The sequence below is a fragment of the Leptopilina heterotoma genome, unplaced genomic scaffold (genome assembly GCF_015476425.1).
Source record: "Leptopilina heterotoma isolate Lh14 unplaced genomic scaffold, ASM1547642v1 Lhet_81, whole genome shotgun sequence".
NCBI classification, from domain to species: domain Eukaryota; kingdom Metazoa; phylum Arthropoda; class Insecta; order Hymenoptera; family Figitidae; genus Leptopilina; species Leptopilina heterotoma.
This window is the reverse complement of record NW_025111185.1, coordinates 2,103,994-2,125,157: the sequence shown is the minus strand read 5'-3', so window position 1 is coordinate 2,125,157 and position 21,164 is coordinate 2,103,994. Positions and strand designations below refer to the sequence as shown.

The following is a 21,164-nucleotide window of genomic DNA, read 5'->3' as shown; positions in this document are numbered from 1 at the left end:
AAAAAGTTGAATGATTATTGAAAAAAAAGGATATTTACATTAGATATTAAAATTCAATGTGCACATTCTTATGTTGTACTATTTATAAAATCTTGATCCATTTTGTGGAATTTTTCTTTATATTCTTCTGGTACCTCAATCTCTTTCAAGTTGTCTACTCCTATTTCCTCTTCCGTTCTAAAAAGATATTTCGTATTTAATCACAGAAATAAATTTTTAGCTAAATTTTTAATTTGTTTTTTTATCTTAAATATTTTATTTCATCAGATTTCATTTAGTAATTAGTAGAGAAATAAAAATAGAGAATAAAAAATTAGTAAAAATTTATAATTTACTAGAGTAATTTTAAACAATTTCAAAATGAAAATTCAAAAATTCTAAAGTAAATATTTAATCGAACCTGATTAAAATATCAACGAGATTTTCACAGGCAAGTAGAATTGTTTTTTCCTTCTCCCATTTGTGATATTCTCGAAGAATTACGTAAACATTCTTTTCTCTAAAATGTTCGCGCACTTTTTTTGTTGCACACAATTGGATTAAAGATTCAAGCAACATTAATCTGGAAGAGAGAAAAATTATTTTAATTAAATAACTAAATATTTTTTTAACTAAAGTAATTTTTTTAACTTAAGTGTAATTTCGAATCTGAAATAATTTAATTCTTACACAAAATGTAATTTTAAATTAAAACAATTTTTATTTTTAAATATGAATTTTTGAATAATTTCAGATTCAAACTTTTAAAAAATTCAAATATTAACTACTTTACTATTTAATTATTCTTGTTTATTAATTTCAAAAATTTTGATAAAATTCTTCGCAAGAATTCAAATATTTTCACAAATAATAACATTCTTCGCAAGACTTAAATTATTTTTTATAAATAGTAAAATTTTTTACAAAATGCAAATATATTTTTGCTTATAGTATTCGAAATTTTCTAAAATTTTAAAAATCCTTTAAAACAATTTAATTATTTTTTTAAATAGGTAGTAAAATCTTTGCAAAAAATTAATTAGTTTCAATAAAATTTTACGAAAGAATTTAATTTTTTTCTTAATTCGCTATAAAAAATTTCAAAAGAATTTAATTATTTTCTAACATTGTATTAAGATTCAATAATATTACGTGTTAAATTTCAATTTTTATCAAACACGATTATTTTGAAAATTTGAAAGAAATTGATCATAAAATTCAATTATTTTTGAAATTTTTAAAGAAACTCCATTATTTAAAAAAAATTGAAAGAAATTCTTCAAAAAGAATTTAATTAGAATTATCAAAAATTTTAACATAATTCTTCACAAGAAATCAATTATTTTCCTGAATAAAAAAAATTCTTTGAAGGAATTTTATTATTCTCAAATTTTTTGATAAAATTCTTTGCAAAAATTTTCAATACATTAAATTTAAAATTGAAAATATTTAAAAAGAAAAAATATTAAAAAAGTTATGAAACAAAAAAGTAAACAACTAACTTCAAACTGCGACAAACTGCGAACAGTTTACCTGAATATACAACGATTATTAATATAAATGATGAAAGGAATGAAAGTAATTAAATTGCTTCAAAGAATATTATTAAAAATTTCTTAAAATAATTTAATTCTTTCAAGCAATTTAATTTCTTGTACTAAAATTAACTGAACCCTGAAAATATTTAGAAAAAAATGAAAAATCACCATACCGAATATCAGGATCAGATTCACGTTGTTTGGTTTCAGGTAAATATTGCAAATCAATTGGCAATTTATTAGTATCCTCATCGTCAAATTCCTCAGGTCCGGCAAGCGGTAAAAGTAGATTCGGCAAAATGTCGATATCTGAACTCACAAACCAATCGTGATTATCCAAATCAAAGCAACAATTTCTCAATGTTCCAATAATGCCACCTCTTCGTAATTCACTTTCAGCGTATTCTGTGAATGGAAGTAGCCTCTTAATCAAACATTTACTTCTGTCCGTTAAATATCTAAAAAAAAAAATTATTGTCATACACAATAAAAGGGGAAACATAATTACAAAAAACAAGTTTTTTTTAAAAACAAACCTTCGTACTACTTGAGAATGACTTAAATTACTAAAAACAGGACCCAAATAATTTAAAGAGGCAGAATTTTTATCTCCCTGCTTACAAAATACGGAAACAATCGTCTCCCAAGTATATTCACTTTTATCAATTAAATTTACAATTCTCTCAACAAATGTTGATGGTCTTGTCATATTTGATAAAATCATACAGCAAGGATCTGCCAAATTAATGTTTCCCTCCGTGATGTATCTGAAAAGCAAAAAATTAATTTAAATACGTAAAGTTTAGAAATTGAAAATTTTTATGATCAAAAACATGCAAAATTTATTTATTTGTATTAATTAATTTATTTATGGGAGTCTTTTTTAAAATTTTTAAAAATTAAATTACTCACTTTAAGCATATTTCGAATAAATTAGAATTTAATTTGTCGTCAGGTTTCGAAGATTCGGAAATTAATAAAAGTGCACTTGCTCCATTTTCATCAGCGCTAATATTTATCAATGACAATGTTACTGCTTTTGCTATTATTATTGATTTATCCTGCAAAAGTATAACTATTTTTTTTAAAATATCAGGTAATTTTAAAAGCAATTCTCTTCCTTCCGCTGATCCTGTAACTCCTGAAATAATAAAATTTTACACAAACATTAAATAAATCACAGTAATTGAATATTTTTATTTAAATTTTAATTATTTTACATTTAAACGATTCCTTAATTAACGTAAATTGTAAAAACAGACAGTAAATTCGAAAACTTATTGGTAAATAATCTATTTTTATTTAAAAAAATATAGTTTTAGAAAAGAAATAATTGTTTTAAAACATAAAAACATAAAAAATATAAAAATAATAATAATTTATGAAAATCTACTTCTTTTCAATAATATTTTTACAAAAATGCAGTAACTCTAAAAAAGTAGTTTAAAAATATATTTATTTACAAAATAATGAAGGTTATGTTTTTCACTTACCAAGCACATGTTGAATAGTCACATCTTTCACGTCCGTTCGAGTTTCTGGATTTAGAAATTGTGATATCTCCTCTAGAGATTTTAATTGTTCCTCGTCCATTTTGACATTAACAATTCAATCAAAAATCAAAAACAAATTATACTTTGCAAAATATTTAAAAATTAGAAGAAAAACAAACTGACACTACAATTGTTGATAAATGTCAAGAAAAAATTCTACATTACCTTCTAGGAAGTTATCAAGTACTTTCAGGTTCTTCATTTCTCCACGAGGCGAATATGTCAATAGAACACGAGGTTAACCTCAAAGTTGATTCATTCTCGTTTAATTTTACAGAGAAAATTTTATAATTTAAAGTTAGAAATTTAAAGATTTTAATTACAAAAAGTACGATAAGAATCCTTACGAATTTATCAAAATGACAGAAGCAGGCAAAGAAGAAAGTTCAGAGAATAAAATTGTTATTCCTCGAGGAAAACCAAAGTCAGGACGAGTTTGGAAAGAACCAAGAAAAAGGTAAGTGAATAGAAATTAATAAAGAAAAAAAAATTGTTTAAAAAAATCACGTAGAAAAAAAGGAAAAATTTAGAAATTTAATTTTTAGATTTTGCCATTTTCCATGATTTTCAAGAAAATTCCCATTTGTTTGGATAATTTTGTGATTTTCCAGTTACTTCTATTTCCTCAATGTTTATTTTTCATTTTATAAAGGTTTTCGTCTATTGTCAAAACAAAAGGCATTCGTCAGTCATTTGAAAAGAAGCAGAAATTAAGGGAAGATTTGAAACACATTAAAGAATTGTCAAGGGAAAAAGTGGCGAAAATGAAAGAAGCAAAAGAATTAAAAAAAGAGAGGAGGAGAGATAATTTGAAACGAGCTGAAGAAAATCGAAAGAAAAGTGAAATCGTCCAAGTTGTAAGTCTAAAAAAAAATTTTTTAATAATTTAAAATTAAATGCAATTTTTATTTTAGCAGTGAACAATATTTTGCTAAAATCAACAAACAAAAGCAATAATATTTTTCTTTTCCTTTCAGATAACAAACACAGCGAAAATAAAGAGAATGAAGAAGAAGCAGTTGAGAATGATCGAAAAAAGAGACACCCTCAAAATGAAATAAAATATTAATGTAACATTTTCTTGTAAATAGAGTAAGTATTGTTCAAAAAGCGAAAATTTGTAATAAAACGACAAAAGTCAACAAAAGCAATTTCGTTTTTTATATATAAAAAGAAATAGATTTGCTCTAATAAAATAATTAAACTTGAATTAAAAAAACAAGAAAGATAATTAAAAAAAGAAGAAAATTTCGAATACTATATAAGCAAAAATATATTTGCATAATCGCACTTTAATACTGTAAATATTTTATCTACATTCTATAGAAGTATAAAAATAGACATGTAAGAATCTATTATTAATACATAGTTTTTTAAATTTAAGTCTCTTTTTGATTAGAGAAAAAAAAATTTCTATATGTAAAATCATTTAATTCATAATTGTTTAACGATCACTGTCAGGATGAGAGTTAAAAAAAAGAAAAATTAAAAAAAATGTTAAAAACAAAGAAACTAAACATAGACGAACTAAACGAAACAAAGACGATTCACTTTACAACCTAACGAATGTAATCGAAAACTTAACGAGAGTGTCCTTCACTTATTTACAAAAGAAGACGTTCTTCTTCCTGTATTTTTTGAACTTTGACAAATTCCTTTAATTCCGCCGGAAGATTTACTCGCGATGGATTTCGCCACTTGAAAGAATTTTTCAAAATTAGATTTTAAAGTAATTAACGCAGGCTTCGCACTCATCTACTAAAACCTACTATTTACTACTATTTTTACAATTTACTACTAATTGGATACTTTTTTTGGATTTATGACACTAAAAGCTTTTTTCTTTATTTTTGGTGAAAATTTGCATCACTTTAAATTCGTTAATAGTTGAAATAAACAAAAATTCTAAGAATTGTAAAAATTCTTTAAAACGATTCAATTATTTTCAAAAACTTTTCGAAGTTCAATTATTTTCAATAAATAGTATTTTCATAAAATTTCGCAAAACAATTCAATTATTACAAAAAACTTGATAAAATTCATCCAAAATTCAATTATTTTCATAAATAATAAAATCTCCACAGAAATTCAATTAATATAGAATTCACAATAATTCAATTACTTTCACTTATAATAACATTGTTCATGGAAATACAATTATTCAAAAACATTTTTGATAAAATTCTAAGCAAGAATTCAATTATATTCATAAATAATAATATTTTTCATGAAAATTCAATTACATTTATAAAAATTTGTATAAAATTCTTCACAAGAATTTTATTATTTTCCCAAATAATTCAATTATTTAAAAAGAATTAAATATAATTCTTCGCCAGAATTCAATTATTTTCATAAATAATCAAATTCTTCTCAGAAATTCAATTATTTTTTAAAAAATTTATAAATTCTTGAATTCTTTTTCTAATTCTTTACAATTATATTATTCAATTATTTTTAAAATAATTGATAAATTCTTGAATTCTTTTTTTAATTCTCTACAAATATATTATTTAATTATTTTCCTAAATAATAAGATTTTTTACAAAAATTGAATTATTTAAAAAAAAATCAGGAAAATTCTTCGCAAAAATTCAATTATTTTCATAAATAATAAAATTCTTCTCAGAAATTCAATTATTTTTTAAATAATTGATAAATTCTTGAATTCTTTACAATTATATTATTCAATTATTTTCCTAAATAATAATATTTTTCACAAAAATTGAATTATTTAAAAAAAAATTCAATAAAATTCTTTGCAAGAATTTAATTATTTTCATAAATAATATAATTCTTCTCAGAAATTCAATTATTTTTAAAATAATTGATAAATTCTTGAATTCTTTTTTTAATTCTATACAAATATATTATTTAATTATTTTCCTAAATAATAAGATTTTTTACAAAAATTGAATTATTTAAAAAAATAATCAGGAAAATTCTTCGCAAAAATTCAATTATTTTCATAAATAATAAAATTCATCTCAGAAATTTAATTATTTTTTAAATAATTGATAAATTCTTGAATTCTTTACAAGTATATTATTTAATTATTTTCCTAAATAATAATATTTTTCACAAAAATTGAATTATTTAAAAAAAAATTTAATAAAATTCTTTGCAAAAATTGAATTATTTTCATAAAATTCTTCTCAGAAAATGAATTATTTTTTAAAAAATTGATAAATTCTTGAATTTTTTTCCTAATTCTTTACAATAATATTATTCAATTTTTTTCCTAAATAATAATATTTTTCACAAAAATTGAATTATTTTTTAAAAAATTGATAAATTCTTTATAAGAATTAAATTTTGAGAAACATTCAATTATTCACTATAATATTATTTATTTTTGTATTTAAATAGTTGAATTTCAGTTGAACTGTCTAATAAAAATTGATTTAAAAATGAATTTCAGTTGAAATTTTAGATAATTGAATATTAAAAGCGTTATAGTACGATTTTTTTAGAAATAACTAAATTTTAAAAGATTATTAAATTGAAATCGTTGAAAATTTTAATTGTTGTAAAACTGTAATAACATTTTATTTTGAAAAATTATTTATTTATTTTCTTAATTCCTGTGAACAATTTAAATTAAATTTTATGAAATAATTTAATTTGTTTACTTAATAATTACTTTTAAGTACAATTGTATTTTTTAGGGTAAAACTTTGCAAAATAACTAAATTTTTCAATAATTTTAAATTAAGGTTCTCAGCAGGATTAGAATAAAAATAATGGTTTTTGATTGAAATCAGGAAACAGTCAGGGAAATACTGAATCAATTTTTTGTGAATCGACTAAAACAATTTTTTTTTATTTGTTAAAATTAATTTTCTCTAGCTACTTTTTTTACTACTTTTTTCCGTATTAAAGAGACTTTTTGATCCTTTTTTAAAATTAATTATTGAGTGTGAAGCCTGTTAACTAAATGAAAAGAATAAAAAATAGAAAGTGTTTTTGTTTACCATGCTCTTCACCCATTTTGGAAGATTACTAACTGTAGCGTTGCTTACAAATCTGTAATATGCAAATAATTTTCCGGATAAATTGAAGAAAAATTGAAATAAGTAAAAATAACTCACCTTTCATCGACGACTAGAACTGCTCCCCAATCATTTTTGTGTCTTATACATCTTCCAAGTGCTTGATTCAGGGCTCGAAAAGCTTGAATTGAATACCAATCACTTCCATTGAGGAGTCCCTTCGCTTTATTTAGATTGTTGTACATCATTTTCATGTCTATCGCCGGATCGTTTCTCACAGCAAACGGAATGCCAACCTGAAAAGTTTAATTATCTCGATAATATTTTGACGACTTTTTAAAGTTTCCTTTATCAGAAACTCGAAACTTTCACAATTCAGAGTTTCGAAAATAATACATTTGGGAAAGAATGTACAAAATAAAAAAACCGAATTTCAAATGAATTGTGACAATTTTATAGGAAGAATAAAATCCACAGAAAAAAAAGAATTGTTAAAATAGAACAAATTTCTTGTTGTAGTAGTTGATAAAAATTTTCTCGATCAAATCTGAATTTTTGGGACAAAGAAATAAATTTGTTAGTTCTATATTAACAATCCTTGTTCTCTGCATTTTTTCCTACTAATTTAGGATTTTTTTTAATATTTAAAAAAAAATGTTTAAAAACAAAAAAATAAGTTTTGAAAATTTTTTTTTTTTTTACTCACAGTTAAAACACATCTTGCTTCATTATCACTGAAATCAATTCCCTCGGCGACTTTTCCACGAAAAACGGCGAATAAAAGAGCACCTGTAACACCAAATCTATTCGAATTTGAAGTGTCTTTTATGACAGATCTAAATTCCGTCATTACTTCATCTAACTCGTTGCCAAATCGTGGCTCGACGAGAATGTGTTTATTGTTTTCTAATTGTTGCCACACTGCAGTCTCCTTCCACCTTTCAATTTGCAAGTTCATCATTTTATAAGACGAAAAGAAGCACAATATTCCATGAGGAATAGATTCAGACACTTGAACTAACAATCTTCCCAATTCGTCCTGAAAAAAATTGATTAATTAAGAAAAAAATTAATTAATTAATTTTTGTTATTAAAATATTTGAAAAAATCACACAAATTTACAGACTTCTCTTTTTTTAGACAACAAGTATAAATTATTGAATAAAATGAAGCAAAATACTAATTTTTGTTAGTCTACAGAAAAAAATTCAAAATCTATATTAATAATCATTGTATTTCGGATGCTTGATAGCATTTTGAAGTTGAACAAAAATTAAATTTATTATTCTTTTGTGAATTACAAAATTTGTTATTTTTAAATATAAGCTTCAATTTTTGAATAATTTCAGATTCAAAATTCAAGAACTTCAGTTATCAAGTACCTACATAATTAATTATTATTGTTTATTATTTTCACAAATTTTAATTAAATTCTTCGATAGAATACAATTTATTATTTTAAAAAACAATAACATTTTTTTTCAAAAGAATTCAATTATTTTTATAAAAAGTAAAATTCTTTACATAAGTACAATTATTTTTTCAATTGTTAATCAAACTTTCCGCCAGAATTAAATTATTTTATACAATTTTATTAAATTTTTCGTAATGATTCAATTATTTTTATAAATTATAAAATTCTTCGCCAAAATTCAATTATTTTTATAAATAATAATATTCTTTGGAAGAATTCAATTATTTTTATAATAAATAGTAAAATTCTTTAAAGAAATTCAATTATTTTTTCAATTTTTAATACAATTTTTCTCCAAAATTCAATTATTTTCTACAATTTTAATAAATTTTTCGAAACAATTCAATTATTTTTATAAATTATAATATTCTTTTTAGAATTCAATTATTTTTTAAATAGTAAAATTCTTTGCAAAAATTTAATTAGTTTTTTAAATTTTAATACAATTTTTCGACAGATCAATTATTTTCTAAAATTTTAATAAATTCTTCAAAACAATTAAATTATTATATAAATTGAAAAATTCTTAGCAACAATTTAATTATTTTTATAAATAATAAAATTCTTTGCAGGAATTCAATTATTTTTCAAATAGTAAAATTTTTATCAAGAATTTAATTATTTTACAATTTTAATAAAATTCCTAATTATAATTATTAATAGACACGATTATTTAAAAGGCTAAAAAATTCTTTGTTTAATTCATTTATTTTAAAAATTCTCAATTAAATTTTTAAAAAAATACATTATTTATAATCAACTTAAAGAAATTCTTCAAACGAATTTAATTATTTACAAAAACTCTAATAATATTGTTTAAAAGATTTTAATTTTCTATCAATAATTATAATAAAAGTTAATAGCAAAATTATTACTACAATTGTTAACAAAATCGACTATATTAAAAAAAAATTAGTGAAACTTTTTGAAAGAGTTCAATATTATATACATCGGTTATTAATATAGATTAATAAATATTATCAATTTCAATTAGTAAATGACTCTTAATTTTTTGAATTATATTTTAATATTAAATATTTTTTAAAAAGTAATAAATGGAATAGCGCGTTTCGTGCGCTGATGAGCGTATCATTTGTTAGTAATTTTACTAGTAAGTTTTACTAATTCAGATTTAGAGAATATAGTACATATTTTTTTTTAATTTAAAGTAATTTTCAATTTAAAATTATTCAGAAATTGAAGTTGATTTTTAAAAATAAAAAAAATATTCTGTAATTTTCGTAACATTTGCTATAGTTCAAGAAAAGAAAGTATTAGAGAAATTACCTTGAAATTAAATAAGTTGGTATTTTGATAATTCGCCTTGAGACCAATTCCAGTTGGTCCATATGCAATCCCACGTACGTAAACTTGCTCCCTTGGAATAACATGATTTGCTTGCAGCATATTCGGAAAAGTTGTTCCAAGTTCACTTTGGAATGAATTAATAGGGGCAAGAGTGCCCGACGCCAAAATAATAGATCTCGCCAAATCGGATAGCGGTTTGAAAATTACCCCCGGATACATACACAGCAATTTTAACATTCTTATGCGTCTCTTTGTTGGTCGACTACCTCGAACCCAAACATCGTCCTCAACCTGCTGATAAAATTAGTCAACAATATTATTATCAATTGCAACAGAAATTTGCTTATCATATTAATGAAATTTAAAAAAAGGTAATTGGAATTATTCAACAATATATTATCACTTGTAACAGAAATTTGTTAATCATATTAATAAAATTTAAAAAAAGGTAATTGAAAATATTCACAGGGTGTCTACTGAAAATATGTCTTAAAATTCCAGGACATTTTCAGGACATTCTAGGACAGATTTATTATTTTTCCAGGACATTTATATGTGTAACAGGATTGCCACAAGTCAGGGAAGTCAAGAAATTCAGGAAAAAGTCAAGGATTTTTACTAAAAGTACTGGAAAAAATTAAATTTTTAGAATTTATAGGAAAATTCTGAATTTTGGTGTTTTTTTTTTGTTTGCCTTATAAACTATGAAATTGCCAAGAATTCTAATACAAACCCTTCAATTTCAATTATCTTTATAAATAATAAAATTCTTCTCTAAAATTCAATTATTTTCCAAAAATTTAATAAAATTCTTGGAAAAATTTCAATTATTTTCAAAAATTTTTCCCATTTCAATTATTTTTTATATCTATTATTTTAATAAAATTTTCCAAAAGAATTCTAATATTTAAACAAAATTTAAATAAAAATTTAACAGGAATTCAATTACTTACCAGCTTCTTTTATAAATTTCTTCGCATCAATTCAATTATTTTAAATTTTTCAATGCAGTTTCTCGAAAGAATTCAAATATATAAAGAAAATTGAAAAAAATAGTCTGAGAAATTCAATTATTTCAAAACATTTAAATAAAATTCTTTCAATAATTCTATTTACAGGATATAGTTAATTAAATTGCAATTTTAATAAAATTTTCCTATACAATTCAATTGTTTTCAATACATTTTTTCTTAAGAATTCAATTATTTTCACAAATAATACATTTTTTATGGGAATTCAATTATTTAAACTTAAAGGAATTTGAATAAAATTCTTCGCTAGAAATCAATTATTTTCTTTCTTGAGAATTTAATTATTTTTAAAAAATTTGGTAAAATGCTTTATAAATTTGAAAAATTATAATAAAATCGGTCATAGAATACAATTATTTCCGTGAAATACAACATTTTTCTACAAATACAATTATTGTCAAAAATGTTTGTAAAACTCTTCGAAACAATTCAATTATTTTCGTAAAAAATAAAATTCTTCTCAGCAATTCAATTATTTAAGAAATTTTAATAAAATTCTTCCCAAGGATTCAATTCAAAAATAAGCATTTTCACAGGAATTCAATTATTTAAAAAAAATTTGTTTTAATTCTTTGTCACATTTAAATTATTTTCAATTTTTTAATAAAATTTAATTATTTTTAAAAAGTTTTTAAAAATTCTGAAAAATTCAATTATTTAAAAAAATTTGAATAAAATTCTTCACAAGAAATTAATTACAATTTTCATAAATAATAATATTTTTCTCTGGAATTCAATTATTTTTACAAATAAAATTCTTCACAGGAATTCAATTCTTTAAAAAGATTTTTAATAAAAATCGTTGCAAGAATTCAATTATTTACATAAATAACAAAACTTATCGCAGAATTTCAATTACTTTTATAAAATTTTGATAAAATTCTTCATAAAAATTCAATTTAAAAAAACATGCAATTACTGAATAAATTATTTATTTTTGTATTTAAATAATTGAATTCTCGGGAAATACTTTGTCATCTTAAATTTATTATAAAACATGAGGAGTGATCGATTTCTTCATGTTTTATTATAAATATTCTCATAAGTTATTGAATTTGAGAATCATAATTCCTATAGAAAAATAATAATGATTAAATATTTATTTAAAAAAGAAGTTATTAATGTTCTTCAGGGTCAGGAAAAAAGTGAAAATTTTGTCTGGAAATCAGGGAAAAGTCAGGGAAAAACAAAATTAAAATTTTTTGGCAACCCCGTGTAATAATATTTCATATCACGAATAACATAATTTAAATTAACCTACTTGAACAAAAATATTTATTTTATTATAAAAAGAGTTCAAAATCAATATTGTAGATACCAGTTTCTTTAATCAAATGACAAATTAAAATTATTTTTTGATGGATCAAAAAAATTATTTTTTTTAAATTTGAGTAAAATTTTTAAATTATTAAATATTGAAAAGCAAAAAATGGAAAATTCAGGGACAAAAGTTTAAAATCCAGGACATTTAAGGACATTTCAGGACATTTTTTCAAATTCCAGGACTTCAAGGACCAGTAGACACCCTGATTCATTAAACAAAAAGGTAATTGAAAATATTAATTAAAGAAAAAGTTTATTTAAAATATTAATTTAAGAAAAAGGTAATTTAAAAAAAGGTATTTAAAAATATTAAATCGAAATTTAGTGATAAAATTGCAACTTACCGATTTATAATCGCGGACTTCACTTTCCGTAATGCAAGCTCGAAAATCTTGAGAGAATTTAATAGAAGAAATTTTTTCGATCACAAAAAGAAGATCCTCCAATAGTCTTTTTGTATTCATTGATATTATTATCGGCGGTGCTTTCTTCGCCTGATCACGAATATTTTCTTTCGCGTTATTATATTCTATAATAACCTTCTTACAAGCCATGATAAATTGACTCATCATTGGTTTTCCCAATTTATTAATTTCCAATAATTGCATCAGCTCGTCACCCTTCCAGTAAGCACTGCACGATTCTTCACCGCCATTCTAAAATACGAAAAAAAAATTTATTCACTTCAATTCAATGTTATTAAATAATTAAAATGTACATTAAATACATTAAAAAAAGAATAAATGTTCTAAAATGACTTGAAAAGAATTCAGTTTGCAATTTATTCCACGTAATTGTAAGGTTTGTGATAATTGATTGAAAATTACTTACAATTGGGGAAACAAGTTGAATCTTGAGAAAGTTTATCAATTGTTTGCAGTATTCGTAAATAGTATTGTAGGTTGATTTTAATATATCGTCACGCACTACTAATTCAAGATTAATACATTCTTTAATGCATTCTTCTACTTCATCTTCTCGAATAGTTTTGCTGGCAACGTCTCGGCAAATATCTTCGATATTGTGCGCTTCGTCCAGTATAATTATTTGGTCCTTTAAATCTAGTTGCATCTGTAATTAAATTAGTAAATTAGGCAAAATTTTTCTTTTCAAAAATGTTTCTTTCAAACCCGTGTGAGATTGAAATAAACAAATAAAATTAAAATAATTGTAACGAAATTAAACCCCATTAAACTAAACGAAATTAAACAAATTTATAAAAGGGTTTTTTTCAAACCCGTGTAAGATTGAAATAAACAAAAATAAATAAAATAAATGTAACGAAATTGAATTTATTAAAAAATAAAAAACAAAACTAAACAAATTTTTGTAAAAAACAGTTTTTCTGTAGAATAATCTATATTAATAATCGTTGTGTTTCGGTAATCTGTTCGCAGTTTAAAGTTAGTTGCTGTTTGCTTTTTTGTTTTCTAACTTTTTAAATAATTTTTTTTAAAAAATGTTTTAAATTTTAAAATTGATGTACTAAAAATCATTGAATTTTTAGAAAGTATTTATAAAAAAATTTGAAAATAATTGAATTCACTTCGAGAATATTATCAACATTTTTTTCAATAATTCAATTCTTTCGAGAAAATATAATTAAAATGTAATATTAAAATTCTTTAAAATAATTGAATTGTTTTAAAAAATTTATTTCAATATTCTTAAAAATAGTGGAGTTTTTTTTATTAATTTTTACTGAAAATTTTGAAAGTAATTAAATTTTATGAATAATTCAATTATTTTCAATAATATTATAATAAAATTCTTTGCAAAAAGTCAATTTATAAATAAAAGTTAGTATTTTTTAAAGTAATATTAATTGAAAGTTACAAAGAATTCTATTAAAAACTTTTTAGAACAATTGAATTGAATTGATGTACTAAAAAAAATTATTGTAAATAATAAAATATGAAAATAATTGAATTCAATAATTCAATTATTTCAATAAAATTCTATTCAAGAATTCAATTATTTTCAGAAATAATTAAATTTTCGATGTACTAAAAATCATTGAATTCTATTAGAGTATTAAAAAAAATTGAATATATAATTGAATTCATTTCAAGAATTTTATCAACATTTCTTCAAATAATTGAATTCTTTTAAACAACTTTATTAGAGTTTTTGTAAATAATTGCATTTTTTTGACTGATTTCATTAAATTTTGTAAAAATAATGTAATTTTTTAAAATAATTTTAATTAAAAATTTTAAAAATAATTGAAGTTTACAAAGAATTTTATTCAAAACTATTGAGAACAATTGAATTGTTTAGAAAAATGTTATTAAAATTTTTAAAAATATTTAAACCTGTCAGAGAAATTTTATTGAAATTGTATTAAAAATAATTGAATTTTTTAGAAATTATTTACAAAAATAATTGAATTCTTAGCAAGAATTTTACAATTTAGAAAAATAATTGAATTGTTTCGAAGAATTTTATCAGAATTTTTGAAAGTAATTGAATTTTTTGAAGGAATTTTATTAAAAGTTTTGAAAATAATGATTTTTTTAAAAAGAATTTCATAAAAAATTGTTGAAAATAATTGAATTTATATTAAAATTCTTAAAAATAATCGATTTTAGTTAATATTTTTAAAAATAATTGTATTCTTTCGAGAAATTTTATTAAAATTGTATTGAAAATAATTTAATTGCTCTAAAGAATTTTATTATTTACGAGAATAATTAAATTCTTGCGACAAATTTTATTAACATTTTTTAATAATAATAATCAAGAATATTTAATATTATGTACTTAATAAGTGAATTCTTTAAATTTTGAATCTGTAATCGTTCAAAAATTGATGTTCATTCTTGAAAATATAAAGTTTTTTAATTTACAAAATAATAAGAAACCGCTCTTGAAATTTAGGAACAAATATTTAATTTCACTTACAGTGTCTCGAATTTGAGGATCGATTATATAATTATAGGGACAAAATATGATGTCAGCTTCGGCCATTAATTGTCTTGCTGAAAAATATGGACAGCAACCAATCTCTTTTCCCAATTCAACCAGGTCTTCAACATCCCATGGTCCATCAATACCGTAATGTCTTAATTTTATATTAGAACCCATATCGGTCTTGTTTTTCTCCGTATAATAAGGACAGCCCACTTTCTGTAAAGATAAATAAACTCATGTTAGTCAAATTTTTAAAAGTAGATAAAAATTTAAAAAAAACAAGTAAAAACGAACCTTCAGTGGATCCAAGAGTTCATTACATAATTGTGTTTTCGATTTTTTACCAGTTGTTTGTTGAATGCAGGAGTGTTCTCGGCTGCTCAATATAGTCATTCTAAAAAGGAAAACAAATAGAAAAATAAAAATCAGTATAAATAATAAATAAATAAATAAAAATAAGTTTAAAAATAGAAATAAAAATAAACTTAAAAATAGAAATCAATGTAAAAATAAAATTAAAAATAAAAATGAATATAAATATAAGAACAAATGTAAAAATAAAAATAAATGTAAAAATAAGTATATAAATAAACATAACAATAAAATATAAAAATAATATAATTATACACATAGAAAATTATTGATTAAAAAATTAAAAATTTAATGACATACTAAAAAAAAATAAAAATAAAGTATGTCATTAATTAAAAAATTAAAAAAACAATAGTTATTTCAGCGAATGAGAATATTCGAAATTAATTCGAACATGATTTTACTTTCACCTTTGCTACCAATTTAGTTGTTTAATAAAAATTCCCTCTCGTTGTAAAGTAAAACTACTCTAATTTGTCGTTTTTTGAAAATTAATCGTGGTATTTAATTGAATACTTACGGTTTATCTCTATAGGCTGTTTTTTTAAGTTCCCTTATTACTTGTTCAATTTGTTTATGCGTTCTCGATCCGTAGTAAATCTTCGGAACTTTTGTTCTGGGTCTAAAACAAATAAGTAAAATTTACAAAATTAATCTTTAAAAAGATAAAAGTATTTATAATGTCAATCTTTACAATGATAAAAAAATTCATTTTTATTCAAATATAAATCTTCTACTTGACTATTTACCAGATAAATCAAAATATTCTGGATGTTAATAATTTTAACTTGTTGCGCAAATAAATTTTAATTCTAAGCAATTGTTTCTTTCTTTGAAACAATAAAAAATTTTTTTTTTTTGTTTTAAATAAATATCAAATTTTTTTTTTTTAAATAAATATCAAAATAAAAATAATAATTATTCGATACAAATAATAATTTTACAATTTGATAAGTTGTCGCAGTTAGACAATTGCTTGAATTAAATAAACTTTTTTTTTGCAATGAAAAAAGATTGAATAAAGAATTTTTGAAATTACTTACGCCATTTCGTCGATCGCTTTGCTAAGAGTGAGAAAACCGTCGTCGATTTCTACATCCATTTCATAATCTTTCTTAACATCGTTTGAACCGCCAGCTTCGTCTATTTAAATAAAAAAATATTTATTGATTATAACCAAAGTAAATTGACTATAGTACAATCAAGAAAGTAAATTTCAATATATTTTTACTCACCTTTACTGGCTTGAGCTTTTTTCACCTTTGCTTCAACTGAAACAATTTAAACAATAAATTAAAAAATTAATTTCAATTAACAAACATTTAATTTATGATTAATAAAAATCATAAACTTTTTTTTTCTCATTTATATTAAATAAATTGTATTTGAAACAATAATATTTCAGTATTTGAAGCAAATAACGTTTAATTGACTAAAACAAAAATTCTAAAAATTTACGAAAATAATTTAACTGTTTAGAAGAATTTTATTGAAATTTTTGAAAATAATTAAATTCTATCGAGATCAAAAGATTTTTTGTCAAATTTCAAAGCTAAAAAATTTTACCAAGACCACACTAAATTTCAAAATTTAGTGATAAGGAAATTTATTTAGTGATAAAGAATAAGAAAAAAATAGTATGACTTATCGGAAACGCCCCTTTTTTCCAAAAAACGGGTTAAAACTGCAAAGAAAGCTATTTTTGACAAACTTTAAAGCCAAAAAATTTATATTTATTTCTCAAAAATTTCAATAAATTTCTTAAAAACGATTCAATTAATTTTAAAAATATTTTTCGAAATTCGCAATTATTTTCAAAATTGACTATTTTAATGAAATTTCCCCAAAAGAATTCAATTATTTAAAAGAATTTTACTAAAATCCTTCGCAAAAAATTCAATTCTTTTCATAAATAATTGAATTTTCACAAGAATTCAATTACTTAAGTAACATTTTTCATTAAATTTCTACGAAAGAAATCAATTATTTACAATGCAATTTTAATAGAAATTCTATATAAGAATTGAATTTTGTATTCATGAATTTATTTAGCTATAAGAAATAGGAAAAAAATAGCAACAAATATTAGGTATTTATTAACTTTAAAATTATAAAAAAAATAAAAACAATATTACCGTTTTTTTAAACTTTTTTAAATGTTTACACATTTACCTCGCAAAAAAGTAAAGAAAACGGGATTTTTTTTTCTCTCTTTTAGAATGAAATTTTATTCTTTTTGCAAATTTAATAAATGACAAAGAATGAGCGAATGAATGAAGGGGGTGAAATTCGATAATAATGATATATAGAGAAAAAAGAGAAATAAGAGAAATAAGAGAAAAATAAAGAATGAAAACGTGTATTTTGATGGACTAAAGTGGTGGGTATGTCAAAACATTTTGCCGTAATATAAAAGGAAAGTAAGTACATTGAATGACATCAATAGAATGGTTTTAATCCAAGGAGGAAGCAGGACGAGGCTAATCGCTCGGTTGAAAAGGAGAAGAAGCCGAAGGACAACCTGCTTTAAGCCGTTTGTACGAATTTTAGAGTCAGAAAACCCGAAATGATCTCCTGCAACGACAATTCTCTAATATGTAGTGAACTCAACTTTTTAAAGCCATCTCTAATCCGCTTTTAGCCAAGAGTTACAAGCCATTGTTGGGATGCAATTTGAAAAAAGGAACAGAAAAAATGTGCAAGCATCACTATTTTCCTCAGGACCTTCAAATATATATATATATACTATTACTATATAATATGTGTCCTATGGGATCAGAGATCAAATTTTTCTATTGTATTATTATTTTTATTTTTTTGCTTTTGCTTTTGCGCGGAATAATTTTTTATTTCTCGTTTAGTTTCACTCCTTTTTATTCCATCTCACTGGATTTTTGGTTTATACGAAATCTACAACGGCTTTACAATTCAATCGTTGTTTATAAATTTATAATCAATCTTAATCCAATGTTCGAATAATAGGGCTCGAATCAGTGAAAGTATTTAAAAATACGGACTTTACGGAATAAAAATGAAAAATTTTAAATTTTAAATTCGTAGAGTGTTTACATAACGCTGTGTTGGTCTTTTTGCGTAGTTGTGAATGTTTATGAGCAGAAACTCTTTTTCTTAGTTCTTGTATTGTCTGGCCAATATATATGCCGTTACAATCATTACATGTACATCACTGTCCTTTGTAATGATGAGCACATGTGTTATTTATTTTGTTTATTATTTTTATGTTTATTTATCAATTTGGAATGTTCTGTTGGATTTTTATTTATTATAAAATGAAGGAAGTCTCGATGGATCTTGTTCAAACAAGAATCCAGTAAATCCGAACAAATTTTATTCCATTTTTTGACAGGTCTCGACTTTGAGGTTATGTTGGCCTTTAAAAACTTTTCGAATTTAATTTTTTAAAAGTTTTATAAATTTGTATCATTGAACAATGTGGTAGGTCTATTCCACACACAATGTTGCTATTGATTTCATATTTTCTATTTACTCAACCTTTTTTATATTTTTTTCTGTAGTCCTGATGAGCTGTGTTCACAGTGAAAATGCATTCGATGAAATAAAGTAATAATTGCTGATTTTTAACAACTTTCTCAAATCTTTTGGACCCAAGGCCACAATATAAACAATTTTATTATTATTTACAAGAATTAAAAACTAAAATTCTTCTTTAAATCGATTATTTTTAATAATAATTTTTGAAACAGTTCTTTGACAATTTTCAAATCAATTTGTTTACAATATTCAATTTCACGAATTTCAATTATTCGTAAATTCTTCAATTAAATATATATTAGAAAATCAAAACATAAAATAATATTAAAAAAATTCAATTAAACTTTTTCAAGAAATTAATTTCGAAATTCAATTATTTTTAAAAATTCACGCTATATTGCTTTTAATATTCAATTATTATCTAAAATTTTAACTGGAATTAATTGTTTAATTAACTTTTATTAGAAAATTCTACTAGAATTCAATTACTTAAATACAAAAATAAATAATTTAATGTTATCAACAAATTTTCAAAAAATTAAAATTCTATCAACGAATTTTAATAAAATATTTAATAATAATTACATTTTTCGAGAAATTCCATTAAAATTGTATTAAAAATAATTGAAATTCAGCTATGACTTTTATTATTTGTGAAAATAATTGAATTCCTAAGAAAAATTTTATTATACTTTTGAACAAAATTTAATTTTTGCAATAATTTGAAACTTTTACAAAATTGAAATTTTTTTCGTGTTTTTAACTCAACATCCTCTATAAATCCAGTATTTTTAATAATTTTTTAAAAAGTTCTTTAAGAATTTTCAAATTTATTTGTTTAAAATTAAATTTTACAAAATTTCCATTATTCGTAAATTCTTCAATTAAATATATATATATTAGAAAATAAAAACTTTAAATAATTAAAAAAAAAATCCACAATTAAAGTTTCTCAAAAAAAGTTAATTCCACAGAATAGTTAGTTAAAAATATGAACAATTCAAATTTTCAAAGATTTTAATCTGAAACCTTTTCAAAATTCAATTATTTCTAAAAACTCACGCTATATATTGCTTTTAATATTTAATTATTATCTAAAATATTAACTGAAATTAATTTTTAAATCAATTTTTATTAGAAAATTCCACAAGAATTCAATTCCCATAAAGAATTTTATTAACAAATTTTTAAATAGTTGAATTCTTTCGACAAATTTTAAGAAAATTTTTAAGAATAATTACATATTTCGACAAATTCGATTAAAATTGTATTAAAAATAATTGAAATTCTGCGATGAGTTTTATTATTTGTGGAAATAATTGAATCCCTAAGAAGAATTTTATTATTTTCGAACAATATTTAATTTTTACGAAGAATATTATTACTCTTGAAAATAATTGAATTTATACAAAAATTTGTAACTTTTCAGTTGAAATTAGTTTCAATTTTAAAAATTTTAACGCAATTCTTTGAAAGAATACAACTATATCTTAATAAATATTAAAATTCTTTCCAAAAATTCAATTATTTTCAAAATTTTTTTAAAAAATTCACGTCAATATTTCAATTATTATCTTTATAAATGAATAGGAAAATTCTTCGCCACAATTGAATTATTAAGGGATTTTTATTAAGTTCATTGTGAAATTCAATTATTTTCATAAATAACAATAATCATAACAGGAATTCAATTATTTTCCAAAATAATAAAATTCTTTTCAGAAATTCATTCATTTTTAAAAAAATCTAAAACAAATTCTTGTCCATATTTCAATTATCTTTATAAATAAATATCAAAATTCTTCGACAAAATTCAATAATTTTCAGGATTTTTAATTGAATTCATTGCAAAGTCAAATTATTTTAATAAATAATAGTATACACCACAAGAATTCAATTATTTTTAAAAGTAATAAAATTCAATTATTTTCAGAAATTTTAATTCAATTATTATTTTCTACAATTTTCAAATAAAATTCTTCTATAAATGCATTATGTTTAATAATTTTTGAAAAAATTCTTTGAGAATTTTCAAATTTATTTGTTTACAATTAAATTTTACCGCAATTAAACTTTCTCAATAAAATTAATTCCACATGATTATTAATTAAAAATATGAAAAATTCAGATTTTCGAAGATTTTAATTTGTAATCTTTTCAAAAATTTA

At 21.6% G+C, this 21,164-nt stretch overlaps 3 protein-coding genes across 5 annotated transcripts in view; 1 reads left to right on the top strand and 2 right to left on the bottom strand.

Annotated features, from left to right (window-relative positions):
- Positions 1–11: 11 nt before the first annotated feature.
- LOC122511210 (protein HGH1 homolog) lies at positions 12–3,264 on the bottom strand. The gene is made up of 6 exons (XM_043626329.1): positions 3,011–3,264; positions 2,430–2,658; positions 2,054–2,284; positions 1,691–1,975; positions 401–562; positions 12–177 (listed from the first exon to the last, which is right to left on the bottom strand). The coding sequence occupies exons 1-6, from the start codon at positions 3,108–3,110 to the stop codon at positions 69–71; spliced, it is 1,116 nt and encodes a 371-aa protein (XP_043482264.1). The 5' UTR covers positions 3,111–3,264; the 3' UTR covers positions 12–68.
- Positions 3,265–3,287: 23 nt separating this feature from the next.
- On the top strand, positions 3,288–4,221 carry LOC122511211 (coiled-coil domain-containing protein 86). Its single transcript, XM_043626330.1, has 3 exons — positions 3,288–3,527; positions 3,723–3,927; positions 4,048–4,221. The coding sequence occupies exons 1-3, from the start codon at positions 3,430–3,432 to the stop codon at positions 4,129–4,131; spliced, it is 387 nt and encodes a 128-aa protein (XP_043482265.1). The 5' UTR covers positions 3,288–3,429; the 3' UTR covers positions 4,132–4,221.
- Positions 4,222–4,484: 263 nt separating this feature from the next.
- The window catches only part of LOC122511209 (Fanconi anemia group J protein homolog), a 120,600-nt gene continuing 103,920 nt past the window's right edge, over positions 4,485–21,164 (bottom strand). For 2 of the 3 annotated variants that reach the window (XM_043626326.1, XM_043626328.1), the window contains 12 exons: positions 16,719–16,754; positions 16,527–16,626; positions 16,004–16,105; positions 15,406–15,505; positions 15,103–15,327; positions 13,030–13,269; positions 12,543–12,854; positions 9,824–10,138; positions 7,769–8,101; positions 7,162–7,358; positions 7,045–7,096; positions 4,485–4,767 (listed from right to left, as the gene is read on the bottom strand). In XM_043626326.1, coding sequence (XP_043482261.1) covers positions 4,675–4,767; positions 7,045–7,096; positions 7,162–7,358; positions 7,769–8,101; positions 9,824–10,138; positions 12,543–12,854; positions 13,030–13,269; positions 15,103–15,327; positions 15,406–15,505; positions 16,004–16,105; positions 16,527–16,626; positions 16,719–16,754 — 2,105 coding nt within the window. In that variant the 3' untranslated portion in view covers positions 4,485–4,674. The remainder of the gene's footprint in view (positions 4,768–7,044; positions 7,097–7,161; positions 7,359–7,768; positions 8,102–9,823; positions 10,139–12,542; positions 12,855–13,029; positions 13,270–15,102; positions 15,328–15,405; positions 15,506–16,003; positions 16,106–16,526; positions 16,627–16,718; positions 16,755–21,164) is intronic. The other variant, XM_043626327.1, reaches the window with a different exon arrangement.